The sequence below is a fragment of the Artibeus jamaicensis genome, unplaced genomic scaffold (genome assembly GCF_021234435.1).
Source record: "Artibeus jamaicensis isolate MK-2021 breed Jamaican fruit bat unplaced genomic scaffold, CSHL_Jam_final contig_327, whole genome shotgun sequence".
NCBI classification, from domain to species: Eukaryota; Metazoa; Chordata; class Mammalia; order Chiroptera; family Phyllostomidae; genus Artibeus; species Artibeus jamaicensis.
The window spans coordinates 4614208-4639630 of NW_026521772.1; the positions used below are offsets into that span (position 1 = coordinate 4614208).

At 37.3% G+C, this 25423-nt stretch overlaps 2 protein-coding genes across 3 annotated transcripts in view; both read left to right on the top strand.

Moving 5' to 3' along the window:
• Nucleotides 1-18456, top strand: part of XPR1 (xenotropic and polytropic retrovirus receptor 1) — a 135905-nt gene extending 117449 nt beyond the window's left edge. For both annotated transcript variants that reach the window (XM_037145639.2, XM_037145640.2), the window contains exons 12-15: nucleotides 4822-4988; nucleotides 7705-7844; nucleotides 12938-13159; nucleotides 16098-18456. In XM_037145639.2, the coding sequence (XP_037001534.1) occupies nucleotides 4822-4988; nucleotides 7705-7844; nucleotides 12938-13159; nucleotides 16098-16158 (590 nt within the window). In that variant the 3' untranslated portion in view covers nucleotides 16159-18456. The remainder of the gene's footprint in view (nucleotides 1-4821; nucleotides 4989-7704; nucleotides 7845-12937; nucleotides 13160-16097) is intronic.
• Nucleotides 18457-18558: 102 nt separating this feature from the next.
• KIAA1614 (KIAA1614 ortholog) overlaps nucleotides 18559-25423 on the top strand; it is a 45433-nt gene continuing 38568 nt past the window's right edge. Inside the window, exons 1-3 of the mRNA XM_053663727.1 lie at nucleotides 18559-19023; nucleotides 19403-19664; nucleotides 22584-22629. Of these exons, the coding sequence (XP_053519702.1) occupies nucleotides 19627-19664; nucleotides 22584-22629 (84 nt within the window). The 5' untranslated portion in view covers nucleotides 18559-19023; nucleotides 19403-19626. The remainder of the gene's footprint in view (nucleotides 19024-19402; nucleotides 19665-22583; nucleotides 22630-25423) is intronic.

A 25423-nucleotide genomic window follows, 5' to 3' on the forward strand; every position in this document is an offset into this window, starting at 1 on the left:
TATCTCTCCTTTTTTACACTTGGTCCTTAATAATTCTTCAGTACATCCCCATTCTCTAAAATATACCTGGTTACCCAGTGGACATGCAATTTATATGTTTAATCAAGAAGTAAACAACATTTTTGGGCAGTTAATCTTAAGTATTTTAACTATATAATATATACAGCTTGTAGGTAGGCACTCAGTAAATATTTGTTGAATAAATAGATGAATTCCTATTTACTATTTTTATTTTTTACTATAAAACAATATAGCAACATTAAGGCTTATTTAAATCATTTATTGAACATCACCACCCTAATAGCAACTATTTTTCTTAGCCCATTTTCTTTTTAATTATACAAGTGAAACATAGATATATATATACCACTGTAAAAATTAAATTCAAATAATATAGAAATACATAAAGTTAAAAGTCCCTTTAATAATCTTATTTCTCTCAGGAGGGATAACCACTTCTTTTTCTATAAACATGATTTTATATATAGTGTGAAATAATATGTATATAGTTTTAAATTTTATTTTATATGTCTGAGAAATGTTTCTGATGTTATTACTTAATAGTTTTATGGAACTGGTTTTTGGGTTTTGGTTTTTTTTTTCATTTTTAGAGTTGAGATGGACTTAGAGAAACAGTGCTGTGTAATACAAAAATATTCCTTGGATAAAGGTTCCTGTTTTTAGCTTCCTCATTTATCCTTAGGTCTAATGATTTTTATTTTTGTCTCAATCATTTTGAGGTTAGAATTTCCTATAATCACCAAGTTGGAAGGAGAGGAGTCTGGATTTAAACCCAGGTCCTCTAAGTTCAAACCAGTTATTTTTCCACTTAACTGTCTCTCTAACCTTCAGCTTTAACTGTAAAATAGGAACAGTAATGCCTGTCTGCTGCCCTGAGAATGAACATGGTAGTCACCTGAGAAGGGGAGTCAATACGTGGGACCTCATGTATTAACTAAGATCCACTAACGGTCAGGGAAATGTCTATATCCATTAATTTTCAGAAGCCATATTAATCTTTTAATTCAATGGTTTGATTTTTTAGGTAATAGGAATAGAACTAGGATTTGCTAGATGCCAAACTCATTCATACTGTTTACCTATATATCTTTGGGCTTTGAAAATAGTGTCCAGTCTGTGGTTTGGTTTCTTGTGTAATTTCAAATTACAACTAGTAAATTATGACCAGAGTAGGAAGGTTTGGGTTGAAAATAAGACTGTTCACTTTTTCTTCACACATTGCCACTTCTTTCAATTTTAAAATGTCCTCTCTGAAATATGGGTCAGAGTGACTTCCATGTGTAATTTTTCCGGTTTCTTTCTTAGCACTTTTCCTGGCATATTATTTTGCTTTATCCTCCCTATGATGGCTATGGATACAAAACTCTAAGAACCTTATTTTTATTTGTTTTATATTCAGTAGATGCCATCACCATAAATATGTCCAGTATGAATTATGCTTCTGACATGGCAGGTGTGTAATAGAAGCTTAGGGGTAGAATAGCAATGACTTGATTTTCTGTGACTGAACATCATTAAAGTAGGCTACCAGAGTTAGCCAAGAGAGAATTAAATATAATTGCTTGCCTAAAGTGATAATATTTTTCTAGCACATCTATTGCATACCAATGAAGGCAGATGATTTCAGGGGGAAGCACTCCTCATTTGGGAGATGGAAAAGATCAAATAAGGGTAATAATTAAGTTACCCTTATGTACACTAGGTGTATGCTGAGCATTGTTTGAAGAAGTCCATGAGGTAAAACACTACTTATTCCAAAATATTCTGTTGAAATATTTGGCTTTCTAAAAGTCAGTAAGTCCTTGTGTATGTGTCATGGAAACGTTATAGAAATCATACGGCCTTGGAAAGAAGGGAGTCCCTTGACCCACTGCACCATTTTAAGACTTACACTCTAAGGAGAGGACTTGTAGTTAAAATCTAAGACAAATAAAAGAAAATTAGCACATTGCTTTTAGTTTTATTTTTAATTCTTTTTTTTTACTCCCCCCACCAAAAAAACCTTTTATACAATAATTTGGATTCAATGATTTCAGTAATTAGGGAAGAAAAATTAGCTATCAAGGAATAAGTCTTGATATTACCTGTTATCTTTTGCTGAATTTATCTTTAACTGTATTCTCATTTCATTACTGTTTCTTGCAAACAAAATAATGGCTTATTGTTGTGTAAAATTAAGCATTAAGTTTATAAAGACTTGCACATATACTCTACAGCTAAGTCACTTGTCTTCATCTGTGTTGATCTTGTTTTGGAAATAAGAGAATAGTGTGTATTTTTGTTAAGTCGCTAATTTGCTTTATTCTTTGCAAACCATAGTAAATGATTTATAGAATTTTTTAATGTAACCATAATGCTTATAATTGAACTATATCAGAATGAAATAAACATATTTCAGAACCCATCCAACTAAATGTAGATAAGAATGCTTTGTTAGGCCTTTTAAGTTGGTGATTCATATGGCACAGTGTTATGTTATAAATATTCAACACAATTTGCTTGTTTTCTTGTTATCCTCTTGTGAAGATATGTTTATTGATTTGGGAGAGAGTTATATTGATGTGAGAGAGAAACATGGATCAGTTGCCTCCCAGGGATCAAATCCACAGCCTAGGTATATGCCCTGACTGGGAATCGAACCTGCAACCTTTTGGTATACAGGATGACATTCCAACCAACTGAGCCACCTGGCCAGAGCCAACCCAATTTGCTTTTGATGGAAAAGTTTTTATGGAAATAGTTTAAACTTCAAAATGTATTTGTATTCAAACTTTGCCGCTCATTAGAATCACTTGTGGACTGATTTAGGAATACTTGTTTCTGTTCCCTACCACTGGCTTTCCAGGACAAGAAGCTGAACCGTAGTGTGCTGGTATATGTTTAACACACCAGTTCTTGGGTGGGAGTGAGTGCTGAGAGGGAGCACCGATTTGCAGTGCTTGCAGATTTCCACGGTGTGAATACTTCCACCATGGCCAGTTTCAAGCTATTAAGACGATAAGATTGAATGTTGGGGAAAAAATGGGTAACATTGTCTAGTGTTTCCTTCCATCATACAGATACAATAAACATATATAACCTATAAGAATAACGATAGCAAAATTTAGTAAAATAATTAGGAAGTGAATAATTTTGAGTTTTTATTACCTTTGTTTTAATAACTGATGGTAAGTTTATATCATTTAATTTTTAATAATGACCATGTTTAACAACCAGCTTACAACGTTTCTGAAAATTTAACCATCGGCTCTCATGAGCTAGTAAAAACTGACTTACACAACACTGGAGGTCTGAGATATTTTTTAACCAACTAATTCAGATGCAGGCAACCTGCCAGCCAGTTCTTTTTGTAAAATACAGATCTGATCCTAAGGCCCAAGAAGGCATTTCGTTCACTGTCATTCACACAATGTCTCGCCCACCTCATTTCCACTCATAGCCATCCCCCTGCGCCTTCTACAATTCACCCATGCTAGGTTTAGATTACTGGCAGCTTCGCAAATACATTTTGCACTTTCCCACCCTCATGGCTTTTCATTATCTTCCTTCAACCTTGAATGCCCTTGACTCATCTGCCTGACTTTTACAGCACTATTTATTTATCCTTCTAGAAATAACTCAAATGCTACTTCCTCTCATTTCCTACTGTTGGAAGCATTCCAGTTCTCCTTGATGTTCTCATAGTCCCTTGTTTATAATTCATTTGGAGTTCAAATTTATCATCAATAACAAATGTTTCACTTAACTAGATTATAAATGGCCAAAGGGTGCCTTTGAATCATACTGTACTTAACACTTGAATATGTGAAAATGATTAATAACACCTGTTTATTTTAATAGAAAGTGTTGTGGATAATGCATGATACATTGTTTACTTTCTATGCCTTTGGGAAATTAACCAACATTTAAACTTTTTTGAATTATATGTTTTCTATCTTTTTTCCCTGCTGAGTAAGGACCATATTAGTAGTTACATGCCTATATCTTGTACCTAGAGAACATGAATAATATGCTGACTCTTGAACTTAACAAAGAACTTCACTAGAGAACATATGAAGCACTTGAGTCGGGGAGAAAAGACTAAATTGTATATGTACATCTGCAAAATATTTTTATTATTCTGATAAAGCACACTTTATATTCTCAGTAAAAGCCAAAAGTTACTTTATAGTGTTCCAAAGTTACATGGGACTTTTGTATTACTAACCTCTAAGAAGCAAAATATCATGCTTTGCTTTACAGTTTGAGAGAAATTTGCTTTTATACATGTCCTTAAGGATAAATTTCTGATATTTTATCTAGAAAATTATCTGATTGCCATCACAATAAGTATTGACAAGCTCTAAGTGTATGGAAGAAATGTTGTTCTAAAGTGAAAACAATCCAGGAATTTTTTGAAGCAAATGAAGTACATTCCTTGTTAGTGGTGTTTTGTGTTTTTCATTTTTGACCCTAAGCTGCCACCTGATGGCAAAAATTAAAATGACATCTTTTGTAATATTAGAAATCTGCATTGCAATTATTTGAATTTTTGCGTATTCAACAAGAGCTTCCAAAACTCCGAATGCACATTTGTACAAATTTTATGAGTTTGTCGACTGGTTGGGACTTCAGGGGATTCAGATTTTTTTTTAACGTTTATGAGACAATGATCCTACTAGTGAGATTTGTTTAGAATCTTAACTTCCTATCTTACTTCTTTTATGGAACTGTGTAAAGACTCTGTTCTTTAATCAGTTTTATTTAATGAAGAATTGTATACGGATCTATTAATTTTTCCTTTCTCTTCCCTTTCTCCAGAACGAGGTCACTCAGACACCGTGGTGTTCTTTTACCTGTGGGTTGTCTTTTGTATCATCAGTTCCTGCTACACCCTCATCTGGGACCTGAAGATGGACTGGGGTCTCTTTGATAAGAATGCGGGAGAAAACACCTTCCTCCGAGAAGAGATTGTGTACCCCCAAAAAGTATGTACAGTTGTTTGCGTTTGTTTAAAAAAACAGAACAAGGTATATCACCAGCTAAATCATATTACAGTATATACCTAATTGCAACCTGATATATTTAGATAAAATAATTTTACTAAAAAAATACTGATTCATTCAGTCAGCAATAACATGTCACATATTTACTATATGCTGGGCATTGTAGAAAATGAAAACAAAATGATATTCTAGTTTCTATAGAGGCCATGAACTATATTATAAACAGATAAGTAAACAGATTGTGATGCAATGTAATAAAGACTAAAATAGAGAAACAAATAGCTTACTATAATTTATGATTTATTTTTGAACATGCAATTCTTTCAACTCAAATGCCCTCTCTCTCCCCTTTGTCTGACTTCCAAATTCTCTTTCTTTTAAAGGTCTGTTTTAGTGTTACTTTCTCTAAGAAGCCTTTCTTTTTTTCTCTAAGCATATTTAGTTACTCGTCCTAATCCCATTTTATTCCATGCAAGCGTCATTATAGCAGTTATCACTGTATTGTAATTATTGTATTATAATGACCTGTTAGGTGCCCCTGTCCCTGGCTGCTCTGCATAGTGTAGCAGACTTAACATCTGTGGGATGAGTCTATAAATACTTGACTTGAGTGAGCAGTGCCGTGAAGGCACAGGACGGTGAGTGCCTGGTTGCGTGGTGCCTCGAGAAAGCTGTTGCTTTCGTTTATTTCAACCAGCTGTGTTTAAAGTGCCTTAGGAGTTACTTTAGGATTTATGTGTATATGAATAACAACATGAGAGAATGAATTAAAAAGTCAAAAAACCAAGAGTATCCTTACTCATATATTGAAAAGAAGTTAAGCAATGAACTGGGAATCTTGGTGAGTTGTAATCCGAGCTTGCTCTCTGGCTACATAACCAGACCACATACAGTGTTTTCTGTTCTATAAAGCAGGTGTTATCTAGGTTATCTCTTGATCCCTTCCCAGTTTGAAAATTCTGTGATTGGGAGAGGAGTGCAGGTTAGGCCACGAATATTTTACACTGTGTCAAAACGTCACCAGTACCTCAAAATGGTACTTTCGGGAATGTGTAATACTCAGTTTCTGAGTAGGCAAGGCTGTTTGCAAGTGTGAGGATTGAAGATAAATGGTAGAGTAGGTTCAAAGGATGATATGTAGGGTAATTTCCCGTAAGCAAATGAAGGCGGAAAAGGGGATATTTGTTGATACTGATCTTTTTTATGCAAACTGTAGCAAAAATTTCAGTATGCAAACTTAGAATATATGACCAAGATACTAGACATACTTCCATAAATCTCATTTGAAAAGAAAGTCAGCCTGGGCTAGTGTATGGCTCAGTGGATTGAGCGCTGGCCTGAGAACCGAAGGGTTGCGGGTTCAATTCCCAGTCACAGCACATGCCTGGGTTGCCAGCCAGGTCCCCAGTGAGAGGCAACCACACACTAATGTTTCTCTCCCTCTCTCTCTCCCTCCCCTTTGTCTAAAAATAAATAAACAAAATCTTTAAGAAAGAAAAAAATTCAGTAATGTAAGCAGAAGTCAGAGAGCAGACATGAGCTCAGGTAAAAATGGCCCTTTGGTGCCCATCAAATGTATGTGCCTTCTTGCTCCTCCTGTGGTTCTTACCTGACAGACAAATAGAACACATTTATATCTAATATGTACTGCTTAGATGAACTGTTTGTATCTTTATGTAAATGTTAATCCATTCCTCCTTTTAAATAGTTTAACTGTTTTCTGTGTAATAAAACTAGTGAATAGGATCTTTCAATTTCTTTATTATTACATATTTTCATGACCCTAGAAAGTATATTATATGCTTTTCTACATCATAATTTGCAGATGTTCTGGATAGGCACAGCCCTTTCAGTTTTGAAAAGGTAAATAGTGGAATATGCCCATTCCACTTGAAAAGGGAAAAATCTATCTGTGGAGGTCAGTGGGGCTTCATTTAAAAATTAAGAACACGGCTCTAAGAACCTTAGAACCAGTTCCCAGGGATTAACAGTGAACCACACTGTTAATAATACTGAGCACCACACCCAGTTCCAGGAAGAATTTTTGTTATTTAAAGGGCTCATTTTTCCGAAATTAATAACGAGCAAATCTATACTGGCAGTTTATGCACAGCGTGGATGGCTGCCACTGTACCCTAAATACTGGGTAGCAGTACCTGGGATTGGTTCGCTGAGTGCTGTGTCCCCTTGTGGAAATGGATGTTCTTTGAATTTGGCCATGTTTGTGAAACCCAAGCTTAATTTCACCTACTGTTATCAAAAAGCAAGGCAAAACCTCCTTCAAATGCAGGGTAAAGCAGTTAGCGAATAACACAGTTAATAAACCTGTTAATCTTTTCTAGTATTAGCTATTGAGTCATTAGCATATCACATACATGTTAGAATGTCATCTCAATCAGACTGAGGATCTCATCTGGCTTGTATTTCTTGGGTCTAGAAGAGAGCCTACTATACAATATGGGAAAGAAATATATTTGTTAAATGGTTACTGAAATTCAGTTCAGCTTCATAATGAGTAAGTATTATACCCTTCAAGAAGATGAAACTAAAATTTTGAAATCTTTTTAAAATGTAAAACTCTTTCTTCTCGAACCTGTGCTCGTTGGTAAGGTGTATACCAGTCTTGTTGCTGTTATAGGTGTACTTGTTTTCGTGAAGCATGGTGATAGGGATACTCAATTTGCTTATTATTCCTCAGGCCTATTACTACTGTGCCATCATAGAGGATGTGATCCTGCGCTTTGCTTGGACTATCCAAATCTCAGTTACCTCCATGACTTTGTTGCCTCACTCTGGGGACATCATTGCTACTGTCCTTGCTCCCCTTGAGGTTTTCCGGTAAGCAAACTGCTCAAAAGTTTATCAAGGATGCTTTTTACCTAAAAGATGTCTGAATTAACATTTATTAAAACTTACACTTGAAAAGCTTAAATTTTACAACTTTCCTCAGTGTTTACCCTCAGAGCTGGAAAATCCTACAAGACTAAGAGATGAAGCCTTACAAAGTTAAATAAGTGATGTTGATGACATACAAGCTTTTTCAGAATTGGGCTCCATCAGAAGGGCCATGCATACAACTGGGGAAGTAAAAAGTCTTAGAAATTAAAATCTTTTGAGAATCATTTTTTATAATTTGTCAGTCTTAGTTTGTCAGCCTAACTTTCTCTCTAGAAACAAACAAACAAATGCTGGGTTATGTTTAAAGTCTTCCTAAAAACATCAGTGATCTGACAAGATAGCCCAAAATCTAAGTGAAAGCAGGTACCCCACATACGCAGAGCCCTAAAGTCAATTTTGCGCTAAAGAAATTTGCCAGAAAGACTTGAGATTCAATTGTGTTAGCCAGTTCAAATATGTATGCACCTAATAACATAGCTTATAAGTATGACACTGCTAAAAATAGAAATAGATATTTATAATTTTAGAGGAAGATTTTAATATACCTTTCTCAGTAATAAACAAGTAGTTGGTTAACCAACATGACCTAATCGACATGTGCAGGGCACTACATTCAACAACTACTAAATACACATTCTTTCCAATGCATGTGGAACATTTAACAAAATTAGCCATATGTGGGGCCATAAAGGAAATTTGAGAGGATTAGAAATCACAGAAATATACCTGAAAGTTCCCAAATGCTTAGCAGTTAAGCAGTACATGTCTAAATAACCCATGGGTCAAAGTTGAATTAAAATGGAAATTAAAAAATACTTTGAACAGAACGAAATTGAAAATGTGATGAAAGAAGATGTGGATTGCAGCTAAAGCCATGGTTAGAAGGAAATGCATAACCTTAGATGTATATATTAGAAAAGTGTACAGTGCAAGAAATTAGAAAAATTTAAAAATCAGACCCAAAAGAAAGAAGAAGGAAGGAAATATAAAGAACAAATTAATGGAAAACCAAGTTTTCTTTTAAAGAACTTTAAGTTCTTTAAAAAGACCAATAAAATTGATAAAATGTCTGCACAGGACAGATCAAGCCAAAAAGCAAGTAGGTACAAATTACGACTGTAAAAAACACTGAAGATTTTTTAAAAGATTAAGATGACATTGAATAATTTTATGCCAATAAGTTTAAAAATAAAGATGAAATAGACAGATTCCTCAAACAGTACAGTTTACCAAAACCAGTAAAGAAGAAATAGAAAATCAGATAGCCTTATATCTATTAACAAAATTAGATCCATATTAAAATCTTCCCCACAAAGAAAACTACAGGCCTGGGAAAGTCTTCCAAATATATGAGGAGGAAATATGATCAGTTTTACAGAAACTCTTCCAGGGAAAAGTGGCAATAAAATGAAGTTGGAGCACTTCCAAGTTCATTTTATTAAGCCATCATGACTTTGATATCTGAACCTACAGAGACATTTCAAGAAAACCAATCTGTCTCATGCACAGAGATGCAGAAATTCTGAATATGAGCTAATGAATCCAACAATCTATAAAAAGGATAATACATCACAAACAAGTTAGGTTCATTCTAGGAATGTAAGATGAATATTTAAAATCATTTAACATTTAAAAATCAGTCTACATAACTCACCAGATTAATAGAATAAAGGGGGAAAACCCTCAATATATGCAGAAAACACTACTGAAATAAGTCAGTACCTATTTATGAAAAAATAGGCTATCTACAAAAAAGGTAAACAACATCATATTTAATGGTAAAACACTGTAAGCTCTCCCTTGAGATCAGAAGTGTGATCAGTATGCCTGCTGGCACTATTTAGCATCATACATGTACGTATAGCTAGTGCGATGAGGCGGGGCAGTATGAGGGTTAAAAAGGAAAAAACAAAAGTATAATTACTTACCAATGACATGATTGCATATGTAGAAATTGAAGAGAATATACAAATACACTATTAAAATGACTGTAGCTGTGTCCCTGAGTACAGAGTTGATATAAATGTAAATTAGCATTCAAAAAAAGTCACAAACAACTAGAAATGAAAATTTTGAAAATCATACCATTTTGAATAACGTCAGAATATATCAAATACGTAGGAATAAATTTAGTGAAATACGTATGTGTGTGAAATTGACAAGCCAGTTCTAGAATTTATATGGAAATAGTAAGGATCAAAAAAGCTAAGACCATCTTGAATAGAACAAAGTTAAAGGGCTTACTCTCTCTAACATCAGGATTTATTATATAGTTACAGGAGCTAAGACAGTGTCTGGTGTTGGTGCAGCAAAGACAGTGTCCACTGAAACAGAATAGGAAATCCAAACACCCACACATAACATTATTGATACTACCTAATTTATGACAAAGGTGGCTAAGTAACTGGAGAAAAACAGGTCTTTTGATAATGATTTTGAATCAACTACAACCAATATGGGTGGGGGGTGAATCTCCTACAGCAGACTGTATGCAGAATCAGTTTCAGGTGCATTGCAGAGCTAAATATGAAAGGTAAATTGGTGAACTTCCTAAATGATAACATAGGGGACTATAAATTTAGGCTTCTGGTGTAAGGTAATGTTACATTCTTACTTCTGAGAGGCAATTACACAGTGTGATCACTTTATAATAACAAGCTTGCTGCACTTTTTACATGTGTATGCTATGCTTGAACCTAAATACTTATTTAAAAACAAAGCCTCCCAAAAGAAAGTATTATCTTCAAAAAAGTGGCAGTTCAGTTGACAACTGACTTCTCAATAGCAACAGTGAAAATCAGGAGTCACTAAAATGATATTATCAGTATTCTGAAAGAAAATGCTGCCTATCTGGAACACTTTACCCAGTGAAAATATGTTTCACAAATGGAGGTGAAATAAAGATGTTTTCAGACCAGGTATTTAACATTCCTCTGCATCAGGATGGGTGCATTTAGCAGGGCTGGCCTGATAAAACAAGGTAGAACCTAGAAACAAAAATAAACCTGACAGATAAAGATTGACTCTAGGAACAGTGTATTTCTTCTTGTCAATGTTCTCTCTAAACCACTTGTCAGCTCTTCTCCTTCCCAGACTCTTCGTCACCACCAGGCCCTCCCCATCCTGTTATTTCTCTTTCATGTATGCTGCTTTATAGATGAAGTTTTTTTAGTTTAAAAAAACCCTAATTACTTTTTCATTCTTATTTCTTTAATTTTTTTTTTTTTACTTAACACAATCAGATGTTCTATCACCGATTTAAAACAAAAGCAAAAAAACTCCTGAATCTACTTTCCTTCCCCAACTAGCGCCCATTTTTTGCTCTCCTTTACAACAAGGTAAGAGATGTCTGTGCTTCCTGTCTCCATTCTTTCACTCTGCCCCCCCCCATGTCCCTTTAATTCAACTCAAGTGTTTCTCCCAATGCTCAGTACTAAATCACTTTTGTTAATAACCTCTAGTAATATCAAACACCTATATATTTCCCACTAGGTACCTGGCACAGTCCCAAGCCCTTTACCTGTATTAACTTATTGAATGCTCACAACATCCTGTAAAGTAGGTAGTTACTGTTCCATTTTACTGGTGACCCTGAAGCATCGGTTAAGTAACTCGTCCAAGGCTATGATACGAATTTATCATAGTATGCCCCTTACTAGGCTCCACCTAGTAAGTGGTGGAGCCATGATTCGAATTTAGACAGTCTCCCAGAATGTGTGCTTCTGGATCTTACGGCCTCTTTATTTTGCTAAATTGAGTTCTCTACTTATTTTACCTCTCAGCAAAGCACTTTCCTCACTGAGTTTATTTTTTGTTTTTTTGTAAACACACTCTTCTGTCTCAGTAACTATTCCCTCTTGACTCCTTCACTGGTTCTTCCCCTTGCTCTGCCCTCATCCCTCCTCCACTCACATTATTCCTAAGCCCAGGACTTGAAATACTACCTTTTTGTTGTCTCCAGCGCTGACTCACCCTTGAGCTGCAGACTCATGTCCACCCAGCAACTGAATTCCCCCCTTGGATATCTGATGGCTCTAGCCTGATAGGAACAACGCAGATCTTTAGTAAATGGTTGTCACCATATCCGGGGTCCAAAACCCAAGACCATTCACATCCCAGAAAGTCCTGTCAGCCAGCTCCGTCTTCATAAATAATCCCTGGTGTGCCTGCTTCTCTGTCACTACCACCCTCATCAAAGGTTCCATCTCTTCCCTGGACGACTACAACAGCGTAGTCTTCCTTCAGCTGCTCTTGCCTCCCACTAATCTATTCACAGTGCAGCAAGTAGAATGATCTTTTCAACACAAAGCATATCATTCTTCTGCTCAGAACTCACCTTGTTTTCTATCACATTTAAAATCTAAACTCTTTACTGTGGCATTAAGGCCCTCTGTGGTCCAGGCTCTTTTCTACCTCGCCATGTTCATGTCCTGCCATTGTAGCCCCTGTTCCACTCCACCCCTGCTGACCACCTTCTGCTGTTTCAGCACACCAACGGCCTTTCCAGCCTGGGGCCTGTACTCGCTGTTCCGTCCGCCTAGGACACTTTCTTCAGGATTTTACATGGCTTGCTTCCTTGCGTCATTCAGTTTCTGCTAGATGCCATCTCTGCAGAGAAGCATGCTCTATCCCCTTGCCCTGCCTTATTTTCTTTAGCACACTTACCATTAGCTGATTACTTACTATGTCTCTGTCACTGGAAATCATACCCCATCAGGACAGAGGCTTGGTCCGTCTCGTTCAGTGCCTTTTCCTGTCATGTTGTAGACACCCAGTAAATACATGTTCGGTAAACTGGAAGAATGAGTATTATGCAGCTGCATTCCATGAGTCTCTTCCCTTTGCCCACTTCACTCTTGTTCCCCTACCCCCTTTCCATGCCATCTTTTCCTAATTTAGTTTAATATTCTAACCCTTGCCTCCTTGTTTTTTGCTGCTGTGTGTGGAAACATGATCTACAGGAAGGTTTACAGGTTACAGTAGTGCGTTCACATGTTATAAGTAACTTGCCTACTCTATTCCATTGTGCTAAGGCGATTTGTGTGGAACTTCTTCCGCTTGGAGAACGAACATCTGAATAACTGTGGTGAATTCCGTGCTGTGCGGGACATCTCCGTGGCCCCTCTGAACGCTGACGATCAGACACTTCTAGAGCAGATGATGGACCAGGAGGACGGAGTTCGGAACCGCCAGAAGAACCGACCGTGGAAGAACAGCCAGAGCATATCCCTGCGCCGGCCTCACCTCACTTCTCAGTATGTATGGCTTCCGCTTCCGGGAGACAAATTTCATTCCAGTTTAATGCACTGGAGCTGAGATGCTCTCAGGGTGAACCAGGTGAATTGGCTGGTGATCATTTTTCACCTGCAAAAAACAGCAGTAACAATAATTTCATAGGATCCAACCTATAGAATGTCTTCATGAGCACACAGAATAAAATGACATTAATACATTAATTAATGACTACTGATTTAGTGTTATAAGTACAACGGGGAAAATTTGTTGGGGAATAATTTATTTGACTCCTCGGTATGTTTTGTATACAATGAATTTTCATGTCACCAACCGCAGGAATCCTGGCTCTACCACTGCCATCGTGTGGCCTCTGCTGAAGTACTTAATTTCTGCAGATTGGCCCTCAACTGTCGATTGGGATCAGAATGGCCCCTGTTCATAGGGTGGTTAAGTGGATTGAATTTGTTGAGATGTGGCATTTAGACCAGTTTCCTCACAGAGAAAGCTCAGGAAGTACTTAAAAGCTATTTTAATTTTTTTCCTAAATACCTGCAGTAGTATTTTTTATCAGTCATTGACTTTCTGTGTCCCTAAAAATAACAATAAATATAGGATGTAGGGCTACATCTGAAATTTAGAGATAGTGTATAGTATATCATAGTGGATTGGAATGAAAGAGAAGACTTACAGTCAAGCATGAGCAGCTTTCTAAAGGATGCGGGAGTGTGGGAACAGGCCAGAGGCGCGGTAAAGACAGCGGTGCGAATGCGGGGCAGAAAGAAAAGCCATGTGACTAGAACTATAGCAAGAAAATGTAGCTGAATAGGTGAAGTATGATTGTAAAATGCTGAAAAGTGCAAGGTTGATCATGTAGGCAGGAAGGAGTCACAGAGAATCTTTTCATAGAAGAATGAAAGTGGTATTTTTGTAAGATTTAATGGTGCTGCAATATATACTTTTCAGTATTTTTAAGTATGGGACAACAAGGATTTGGATTAGAATGCTTACAGTAAGACTAAAAGGAATACAGGAAAGTAGAAAATAAGAGGTATAATGATAACATATAGAGGAACAGGGTATAAGTTGCCCAAGTTTTAGATAGAATTTGGAAATTCTCTGAAGAGAGGAAGGTAGAAAAAAAAGAGCAAGGAACTAAGCCTTAGGGAACAAACACAGGCAAGGGAAAAAATTCAATGAAAGGGGCAGAAAAGGGATGGTCAAGGGTCAGTAGGAAGAACTTCAAAACACAAAGCATGATATTACAAGCAAGGAAGCGGGAGGAGGGGGTGTGGGGACTCGTGGGGTCAGCAGATAAATGCCATGAAAGGCTGAAGACAATGCTGCAGGTCCTGTCTCACTGAGCTCCTAAATTTGAAAATCTAGTCTTTGTTAGTTGCCAGCAGAGGGCAGCCTAAACGTGCACTTTCTCTGTTTCCAAAACAAGGAAGCCCTTTGGCAATAGGTTATGTTCAATTTCAGGTTGTTGGTGGAAGAACACTGGAGTAGTAAACTGCAACCAGAGGAAGATGGTTAGAATAGTAGAGCAGGTTTATGCAAGGAGAGGGCAGGGAATCTAAAATAAAGTCTGGAGTTGAGTATTTTGGGACTCATGCAACCTGTAACTTGTCCTTAACTTTTTTGAATGTCAGTTCCCACCTCTGTCCAGCAGGAATAATACTGCCCACTCCGCCAGATACCACTTTCAACTCAGGGGGCTCATCAGTTGTAGAATATCTTAATAATATTATCTAATCCCTTTTTTAATGTTCTTCTTTTTCTTTTTAAAGATTTATTTATTTATTTTTACAAAGAGGGAAAAGAGGAGAGAAACATCAATGTGTGGTTGCCTCTCACATACCCCACTAGGGACCCAGCCCACAACCCAGACATGTGCCCTGATTGGGAATTGAACCTGTGACTCCTAGGTTCGCAGGCCCACCCTCAGACCACTGAGCCACACCAGCCAGGGCTAATCCCATTTTTCGTTCAATGAAGAAATCTCTTCCACAGCATCCTGAAGAGGTGGTCATCGTATGCTGATTGATAATCATCAGTGGTAATGAAGTTTATAATCACATGAAGCATGTGATTTTATTGTTGGATACTCACCATGGTAGATAGCTTATGTGGGGCTGAGGTATGTTTCACTATAACTTCAGTCAGTTGATCCTACTTGGGCTCTTTAAGATAACAGTCTCTACCCTGATTGGTGTGGCTCAGTGGAGTCAGCATCGGGTCACCGCGGGTTTGATTCCCAGTCAGGGCACATGTCTGGGTTTTGGGCCAGGTCCTCAGTAGGGGGTATGCAAGAGGCAGCCACACATTGATGTTTCTCTCCCTCTCTTTGTCCCTCCCTTCCTTGCTCTCTAAAAATAAATAAATATCATATTTTAAAGATAACAGTCTTCTCCCTCTTCTACATCATACCAGTCAACTGTTTGAAGATGCCTGCCATGCCTCTCCTTAGATCTTGTTCTCTGCAGGCTCACTAACTGTCCTGGTTTTCCTTGTGCCTCAAGTGGCATTTCCGTCCTCATCAGAATTCATTATATTTGTTGGATGCTTTACTGATGCTTTGTACATCCATTTTCTTACTCAATATTCATACTGTCCCCATGAGGTGAGAGGAGCATTATGTGTAACGTGTACTGTTATTACTGCCTTACAGAGATGCAAACTGGCACTCAGAGGTTAAATAGATACATCATGAAATCAAAGCCAGTACTCAAACTCACATCTCCTTGTTCTTACTACCTTCCGCTGGTTGCAGTCTAGTTTCTTGGTGTTTCCCTAGTAATCCCTTAAACTGAATTCGAAACTCCCGAGTAGTCCACCTCGTACAGTAACGTAGCCCCTGTCTGGTAAGACCGGAAATGGACCTGATGCTGTGCATGTGTTTTGTGTTTTAATAATGGACTGAGTGCTCTGTTTTGCTCTTTCCCCCCTTGCTACCACCAGATCCAAGACTCGTGACACTAAGGTATTGATAGAAGACACAGATGACGAAGCTAACACTTGAATCCTCTGAAGTCTAGATTCACGCCCTTGGTTTTCCTACTCTACCATTCTTTCCTCGACCAACTCAACCTCCAGCACCTTTCCAGCCGAAAACAGGAGAAGACACGTGACACACTTTCCGAGCTCTTCCAGATCGGATCCTATGGACTCCAAACAAGCTCACTGTGTTTCTTTTCTTTTGGTTTAATTTTCATTTTCTATTTTTAAAACAAATATTTACTTCATTTTGCCAATCAGAGGACATTTTAAGGAACAAAAACAGTATCTTACGGATTGTTTACAACAACAAGGACACAGAAACCTATCAGGACGAAGAACAGGCATTGCAGGGACCCTCTGCTGGGACGGTACTGAGATACTTTGGCTTCTGCTTGGCCCGGTTTTGACTGGTTGAAACCGGACATGGTTTTTAAATTTTTTGTCAATGTATGTGGAGAATTTTTTCCTTTCCTTCATACCCAGCGCAAAAGCACTGGCTGCACTTGCAGGAAAAGTGCAACTTAGAGCAGTACCTTCATTCATGAAGCTACTTTTTAATTTGATGTAACTTTTCTTATTTGGGGGAGGGTTGCTGGGTGGGTGGGAAATACGATGTATTTGTTACATATAGTTTTCTCATTATTTATGAAACTTAACCATAAAAGAATGCTATAACTCCTGTGCAGTGAAGGTGGTAACAGTGAAAGAAGACCGGGAAACTAATGTTGGACGGCGTTTAGGAGGGTTTAGTCCACAATACCTCTTTCATGAGACAACTCGCACCCATTTGACCTTTTCTTTTCTTTCTTTTTAATTTTAAGCCAAAGTTTTATTACTGATTTCTTAAGTTGCTGCTGCTTTAGAATTCTGAGCATGTCTCTAGTAACAAGCATCCATACACTTTCACACAGCCGGCTGAAATGTATCTAAGAGTTCTAATACCTTTTGTTCCTTTTAAGGGGCAGGTGTGGAATACATACGTGTTCCAACCGTAACAATGAAAAGTTATGCCTTGTTAAGCTTCAGCATGTAGAGTAATTGAAATATAACCTTTACTAATTCTAAATTAGGAGACAAAGCTATTTCAGAGACTCTGCACCCTCATTGGATAGCTTTTCTTCTGGGCTTACTTCCCTTAGCCAGAATGTGATCAAATTAAGTCTATCTTGGGGAAACCATGTTTTCGAGAGCATAGAACAAATTAGCTTTCCTCTTTCATATAACACTGATAAAAAAGACCTTGGCAGCCATTTCTCCCTGCAGTTTTAAAGGATAAACATGGATTTCATACTGTCCTATAATATAAAGCCTGCTTTTAAAATTTTCAGGGTCTAAGCTTGGTCATACACAAAAAGTATATTTTTCTTAGACATTTCAGACTATCATGGTCTATAAACAATGCCCAATTTCACTTTTTTGTCTTATTTCTTTCCTGTGTTCCTAACCCTAACCCAAATAAGCCCCAGAACTCTAAGGGATTATACTTTCTTGAATGTGGTTGGCATTAAATTTAGCATTTCATTATTTAACAAAATTGATAAAGATGCCAAGAAAATTAAAATATATTTTAATCTTCCCTTCCCGCAGATCTGGATAAAGATTCCAAAGTAGACATCAGTTGATTTGTGAAATTAAATTACTTCTCTCATTTTCAGCTTCATTTTAGACAAAGGAATGAAAGAGTAGAAGGGGCAGCTGTTATCAGTTATTTAGTCTTAAAGACAAATGGTTACTGCCCCTTAATGCACCCTCTGCCGTCAGCTCTTCTGCCACACATCACAAGTGTTTACTCATCCTGGTCATAATTTCAGGAGATTATATTACAATTACTCTTACAACCAAAATTCTATCGATTAATGGACAAATAGTTTCTTTTTAAGGAATTTCTTCCATCTTGATTCTGAAAAGTTTCCACAATTTCCCTTTCTGAATAGAGGTTTTTTTTTCCTCTTTTTTGAGATATACAACTTTTTGGCTTTGACTGCTTTGCTTTTTGTGTGTGTGTTTTACCAAGCACGTCCCTTGTCCCAGAACTGAAGAGGAAAAGTTTAATTACTGAGTTTTATTTTTTAGTTTAAATAAATTGAATCATTTATAATAATCAGTGGTAACAAGTTATTGCCCCTTAATAGATGAAAGTTTTGCATTATTTATACTTGAGATTTTTTTCCGAACTATTGTGTTTGTACTTTAAAACTATGGGTGAAATAATACTGGTCTGTCAAGAAATAGCAGTTAATTATTACTGAGTTATATAAATAAGTCCAGTGGACCATTAATTTCTTATACAAATAAAACTGATGGTACTAATGTGTATCCAGAGCTATTTGAATGATCAACTTCATTCTTTATTAGTTAACCTATATAATGACACATAAAATCTTACAATTGATTTCTGGCATATGAACTGTGTCCTATGGCCAATCTGGTCTGTCTTCAACTGTTACGATTCTGGGCCCTAATCAGTATTATTTATTCATAGGTAATATAATGTTAGAATGTATTTCTTTTCTGGTGTATTTGTCCTATTAGTAGAGTCTGTTCTGAAATGATAAGGCTTACATAACTTTCAGCTTACCATGACAGTCGCTTAAATATGTACTCAGACACACACAGCGTGATGTTCCTTCCAAAGCTGTAAAGAGAAAAGAGGGCTCTTCCTTATCAGGAGGAAGTAGTTTGGGAGACAGAACATACCTTTAATTTTTTTCCTCCAAAAAAGGCAGTGTGCATTTTTCTCTCCTAAATGTTTTGTGTCCTAGCAGTTGTGAATGCTATGGCCTGCCTAAAGTTTTACTGGAGACTCCTGTGCACCGAAACGCTCAGTAGGACTCTTAGGAAATAAGTATCACAGAGCCACTTAAAAGGAACAGCAATCTAACCAAAGGTAAAACTCCATCTAATTTTAGGTTTAGAAAATCTAATTGTATTTCATTTGAGAATGGCACAACTTCTGATAGTTAAAATACTCCCCAAAGGAATGTAAAAGAAGTATAAGCAAAAGAATAAAGTTCACCTTTCATTTCATGATAGAAAGCGTGGAAAGCATTGATGTGTGTAGAGAAACCAGAAGACAGAGTGGCTTATTTTCTACGCACAAACGTGCACCTGTATTTAAGGACGCCTGTACCATTAAAATGGAATAGTTGATGATTTCATATCATCCAGAGAGACAACAAAATAATCAGAGATTAATTAGGTTATTAATTAGATTGTTTTTAAGATTGGAAAGAAGTTGAAAACCCATGTGCAACTTTCTTTTCCAGCATCTACCATTTTTCTCCCTAAGAAAGTGCTTCCAATTCAGAAGCAGTGGTGTGAGAGAATGCCAGCCACCTCAGCAGTAACCTCTGTGGACTCTTAAAGAAGGAAAATGGGGCCCAGCCCCAAGGATCCATGGCTTCCCAGTATTCTCAACATGACAGTTCTAAGAAATGAACCGAGATTTTACTAGAAGTAAAATGCATCATGGTTTGACTGAAATACATTCATGATAACTAGAGAAAGCAGTTCATCCTTTCTTATCAGGTAAACTAATACAAATTAAGAATCAAAGAAAGTAATCCATTACTGAATCATGCAGGCATTAAAGAGAAATCAAATCATTGTGGCAATGGCAGAGAGGAGATGGAGGATGTTAGAACTTGGAAACAGATGCAGGGCAGTTAGGAAGGTCTGTGAGCTCCATGGCATAGAGGTGATGCCTTGCTGTCTCTCCCTTCAGTGGTTTTGTCTCTGGTAGAGACCTGCCTTTATTTCCCTGCCATCTTTTTCAGTTACTTTGCATTATTCGGGAAATAGTTCTTTATGCCAAATGTAATTTTCTAAGTAATGACTAGAGAAATTTCTTAGTGTAAGGAAAATAATTTAGAAAACAATCCTATCCATGGCATTATTTTATTCAAAAACTTAGAATTCTCTAAAGTTATTGCACTTTATTTGGTAAGCAAATTCCAAGTTATTTTCTTTAATAGATTGCATAAAATTTGCCTTTCTTAAAAAGTTAGTACTTCTTGCTGTATAGCATTTAAATTATTTTAAATTAAGATAGCTTCTCAGATTTAAAAATAATCATGTTGAATCTATGGCTTTCTCAACTGCAAAATCACCAGGCTTCTACCTAATCTAAGTAAAAAGTCAATAATATCATTACATATAAGGTCTATAGTCACTAGGTTAAGACAATAAAAGTTCTGGTAGAACTTCAGAAAAATTCAGGTGAAGGGTAAATCAAATTTATCAGCTTAGTTCATTTTCTGTTTATGATGCATCTAGATTTTATTTTTGGCTTGTGATGATAAAGCTGAAGCAAAGGGAGTTAAGGTGAGATTTTATAAATTACTTGAACATACATTTCTGCATTTGAGTTATCAGTGACAGTAAATTTTAAAAGCTAACTTACTGCATTGAATTTCAATCTATACAATGTCAGAGCACAGTGGTAATATGGGATAGAATTGATTATATTAAAGCATAAGAAATTTGTGCTCATCAGTGCTACAAAACTAATAATTTTACTAGCATTAAACCACATTCCGCCCACCAAATATGAAAAAGTAAAAGCATCTTCTTAGATTTGGAAGAGCTTAATTTGAGCGCTATGGGAAGTTTGCCTGGGAATGGAGAGGAGCCTGCTAGTCAGAATGGCTCATAATGCCTTTCTTGTATGAATTGGCAAAACTCTTTTCTTGAGTTGCCCCTTAAAATAGCCTTCCAGAATGCATTAGCTTACCATGGAAGAAGAAGGAAGAGGGACAAGATGAGAGTTTCCCCTAAGGATCAATATAGTAATTCTCATCTAATGTGTGTATCCTTGTAGCAGACCTTTGGTTTATTTTATTAAATCAAAGCTACCTTCAGTTTTTTTTTATGGTGCCATCAACCTAAGAAGGACAATCAAATAACCAATTGTTTGCCTTTGATTCCATGTGTCTGCTAATTACACAGTCTCATCTGTATACCTTCAGCCCAGTTACTTGACTAAACTTCCACCATATTACCTTAGTTCTTCCTATGCCCTTTCCTCCGACTACCACCAACCAGGAGGAGGAAGACTTACTACCCAAAAGACATGGACTTCTAAGGAAGAGCAAGGATTCCATCTCACTAACCCTCTATCATGATCTCTGAAGTCCCCATCCACTCTCCGGATTGTCCTGTAGCAACACCAGCATGGTGGGAATAATCAGAAAGATTGTGGGGAATCTCAAAAGAGTCATTGATCGTGACATTGTTATTGTTTTGAACTACAAAAACGTGAGCCACTTGACACATTTTCAAAAAGAGCAGAACTCTTAAGCTTGATCACATCGCAAAGATTAATTTCTTGCTATTTTCCAGATTAGCACAGAAGCTTGTATCAATGAAGAGTATTTAGGAGGGAAGTAGGGTATAAAATGTATCTGTTTTTTTTTCAAACCCTCTTCCTCTGCTCATATTTCCTTTCACCCCCTACCACATCGTGTTGGTCAAATGATACTATTCTATGAAACCCTGAGCTATAGTTGTCAAAAGTAACTATGGAATGTGATTAGTCTTCTGTGGGTGCTTCTTTCCTTCTTTTTTCTCCCTTGCTTTCTTTCTTACTCTCTCTACTCCGGTAAATGGAAAAGGTGACGTCAAAGAATCGATGCTTGCTTGGACTCATGTTGTATCTGTGACTATGCTGTTAGCTGTCTCCTTTTTCCTAATATGGGTAGAATTCTTCTGAAGTGTGGAGTTCCCTTCTTGATAAGTAGGTTAAATGCACAATGTGGTACTGTTTTGTAGTTTCTAGATGGTTGTATAAAGCAAAAACTTAATGTGGTTATGTGTTTTTAAAAGAAAATAAGTGATTGGTTATAAAACTCTGTCCTTTTTTCATTATTACAAGCTTTCTCTGTTTTCCAACAGTTTGCTGACTCCTTTGTCACTGGCAAATGGTTTGTGATTGTGGTTTTTCTCTCTGGGTTTTTTCAATTCCTGAACATGCTTCCTCTTAGGACTAAATTATAAAAGGGCTTAGGTCACACTTCAAGAGTGAAAAAGGTTTTAACTCTTTTGTTAAGTTAAAAAATAATCTTAAATGACCTTTATTTTCTTCAGGTAATTTATGAATTGTGACTTTAATGGGATTGATGTAACAGGTCCTTTTTGGTTTTGTTTTTACTCACACAAAGAATTTCAAGATTTAGGTGAAATGATCTGTTCAGTTGTATTTTGGGGGAGCTAGACACCTTCTATCACTACATACCCATGCCCTGTGTGGGAACATAGAACCTTCTGTAGAATTCCTGGATTGGTTGTCACTCCTTATGTATGTCTGTCTAGGAAAAAAATTTAAATTAACTAACCCTAAGATGAATGAATATACTCAAAATGCAAAGAGAAAAACATTTTATTGGCTAAAGCATAAAAGCATTTTTATTTTAATACCACAAGCTCTGTTCTTACTCTATTTCTATGTAGGCTAAATCAGAATGTGATAATGTGGAGTTTCCAGACTAAATCCAAGGTAAGTTGTAAGTATATCTGAATCACCAGATACTTAATACCCCTTCCTATAATCTGATATTAATACATACTCAGCCTTCGTATGCATATGGTACTAGACATTTTTTGAACACATAGCATCTCAGATACATGGGTTAGCAGTTATCTCAATTCGTAGATAAAAAGACAAAGACCTAGACCAGCTGAGAGTGCAGTCTCAGACAATTTTCCAGAGGCCATTCTCTGTTCACTTGTCTCAGACGTGTCCAGGACCTTTGGACTGTTTCCTGACTTGTATCTTTATGTGGACAATTTTGATTAAATCTTTTTTCTAAGTTTATGAGAATAATAATGACCAGTCGTATACTTCCTGATTTACTTCTTTTTCTAGTTTTCCACCTCTTCCTAAGAAAATTGATAACCTTTTTAATTTTTAAAAATTTAGCATGCAGTTATTGAGTACCTGTCATTATAGGTTTATGGAATCAAGCAGGGAAAGGTGATAAAATTATTTCTAGACTACTTATCTGAAACCACTGCCGAAAAGGCCAGACTGTCTCGTTATTAGATGTCCGCTCCTGTGCAAACTGAGTTTTCTCCAGTTAGAGATTCCTCTTCACCCCTTCCTAGGTGGGTGATATTCTCTAAAATCATTCATCCTTTTAAAAATAAAAATATCAGATCTGACAAGATTAATTTCTTCAGAACTTCAGAGTGCAAAAAAACTATTCTTATAATTCACTTAAAATGTACTTATTAGGAATGTGTTATCTGAATGGATATCCTTTTTTTTTAACAACTAGGGACAGCTTCCCACCCAGAAAACACTTAAATGTTATAATTAACAAATACATTAGCCTCAAAGTTCAACTAGTGTTTATCTTTGTAAAGTGAAGTTTTCTCCCGAATATTAATATATTTTTGTATTGGCCGTATAGCTGAATGAGAATGAGGATGATGATGGCATTCTCCCTTGCTCCAACTTGGGCAGCCCATGGCTCCTTTTCTGCCTAAGTGAATAGCATAACCAATGTTCATGTATGATTTTGGAAGTAGGTTTACGATGCTATTTTATTTTGTTATAGAGTAGGGTCCCAGGGTTGGCGCCTGATCAGGGACCGTGCCTGGATTGCGAGTTTAGTCCCGTCAGGGCACATACGAGAAGCAGCCAATCAGTGCTTCTCTCTCCCTCTCTCTTTCTCCCTCCCCGTCTCTCTAAAAATAAATGAATAAATACCTTATAAAATAAAATAAAGTAGAACGTAAGTTTATAGGTAAGGAAAAAACAACCCAAGAGAAACAGGCATGTGACAGAATCCAGGAGAAGCTAATTAATTTGAATCCCCCAATCCTTTGCCACTTTACTGAATTTAAAAGTAGTATATATTGTGTGAAGTAAACAGAAATTTGTTTATTTGTGGCTTCTTAAATACTGCCTTCTGACCAGATGAGTCAGGAAAATTAAAAATTTCAGTTAATCAGAGCTTTTGTATCCCTTCAATGAGGAAGTACCAAAGACAGGTCAAATATTAGTTTGCCAAAGATTATTCCTGTCTACTATTGGATTTAGGCATATTTTTCTGCACTTCCATGTTTTCTGCACTTAGAAAACTTGAAGCCCCTCCCAGGCAGCCCTGGTCAAAAGCCTCGCTGGGTAGGGTGTGTGCCCAGCTGCCCGTGATCGAGCTCTGGAAGACATACCCTGGGGTCCTTGTGGGGCAGTGCCCCCGCAGGCTTGGCTAGTCTGGAGCACTAGCGGTAATACAAGTCAGCAAAGAAGAGACATTGGTTTTCCACGTGTGCTTTGTTGTCACCAGGAAGCCACACAAAATCATACTTGCTAAAATGTTTTGAACTTTCAGTAGTAGGGGCTTAATATTTGTTCAACGAAAAGGTTAACCTCTAGATCCTGTCAGTAGATGAGCTGCCGAGTGAAGTTAGGAGGTACTTGGCCTTTCTGATTGACTGCCCAGAGGCGGTGCCTGTTAGAAATGCCTGCTCACTGGCCAGCTGGTCAGTTTCCTCATTTTGATCCTGTGTGAAAACTGGATTCTAGTGCTGCTTCATCCTGTGGACATTCTACTCTGACCCACAAGGACAGACCGAGTTCTCCCCGGACAGAGCAGTCTGCTCACCCTCATTGCCTCCCACAGGCAAGGTGCATCAGTGCACATCACGCAGGGTCAGCCAGCTCCGTTTGCAGGGGAGAGAACCAGTGTTCAGTGACTGGCCTTGGATGCTGCAGTGATCACTGAACCTAGGACCAGCACCCAGTTCTCACTGACTTTATAGCCCACGTTCACTCTCCCTGAAAAAGGGGTGGGGGCTGCTTACCTGCTTCGCAGTCAAAACTACAAAGTAGCTGGTGAGTTATTGCTTCTTTCAAAAGCTGTGCTTGGTCAAGATCGGAATGTAATAACTATTTTAGGCCCTGGCTGGTGTAGCTCAGTGGATTGAGCACGGGCCTACGAACCAAAGGATCGCAGTTTAATTCCCAGTTAGGGCACATGCCCAGGTTGCAAGCCAGTTCCCAGCAGGGGACACACAAGAAGCAACCATATATTGATATTTCTCTCCCTCTGTCTTTCCCTTCTAAAGATAAATAAAATCTAAAAAATAAATAAATAAAATTATTTGTCCTCTGCCCCCAGGGAAGACAGCTGGTGGGATTCTTTTAGAAACTAAATAGTAATAAATTAGCTCCCTGCTTTTCGTAGGAGTCCTCTCTCTTGAGCCAACCACCTTCCTTCTCTTTCTTTCAATTGTTAAAATCTTCACTGGTGGTGAATGGGGATGGTACACTGAGGATGACACAG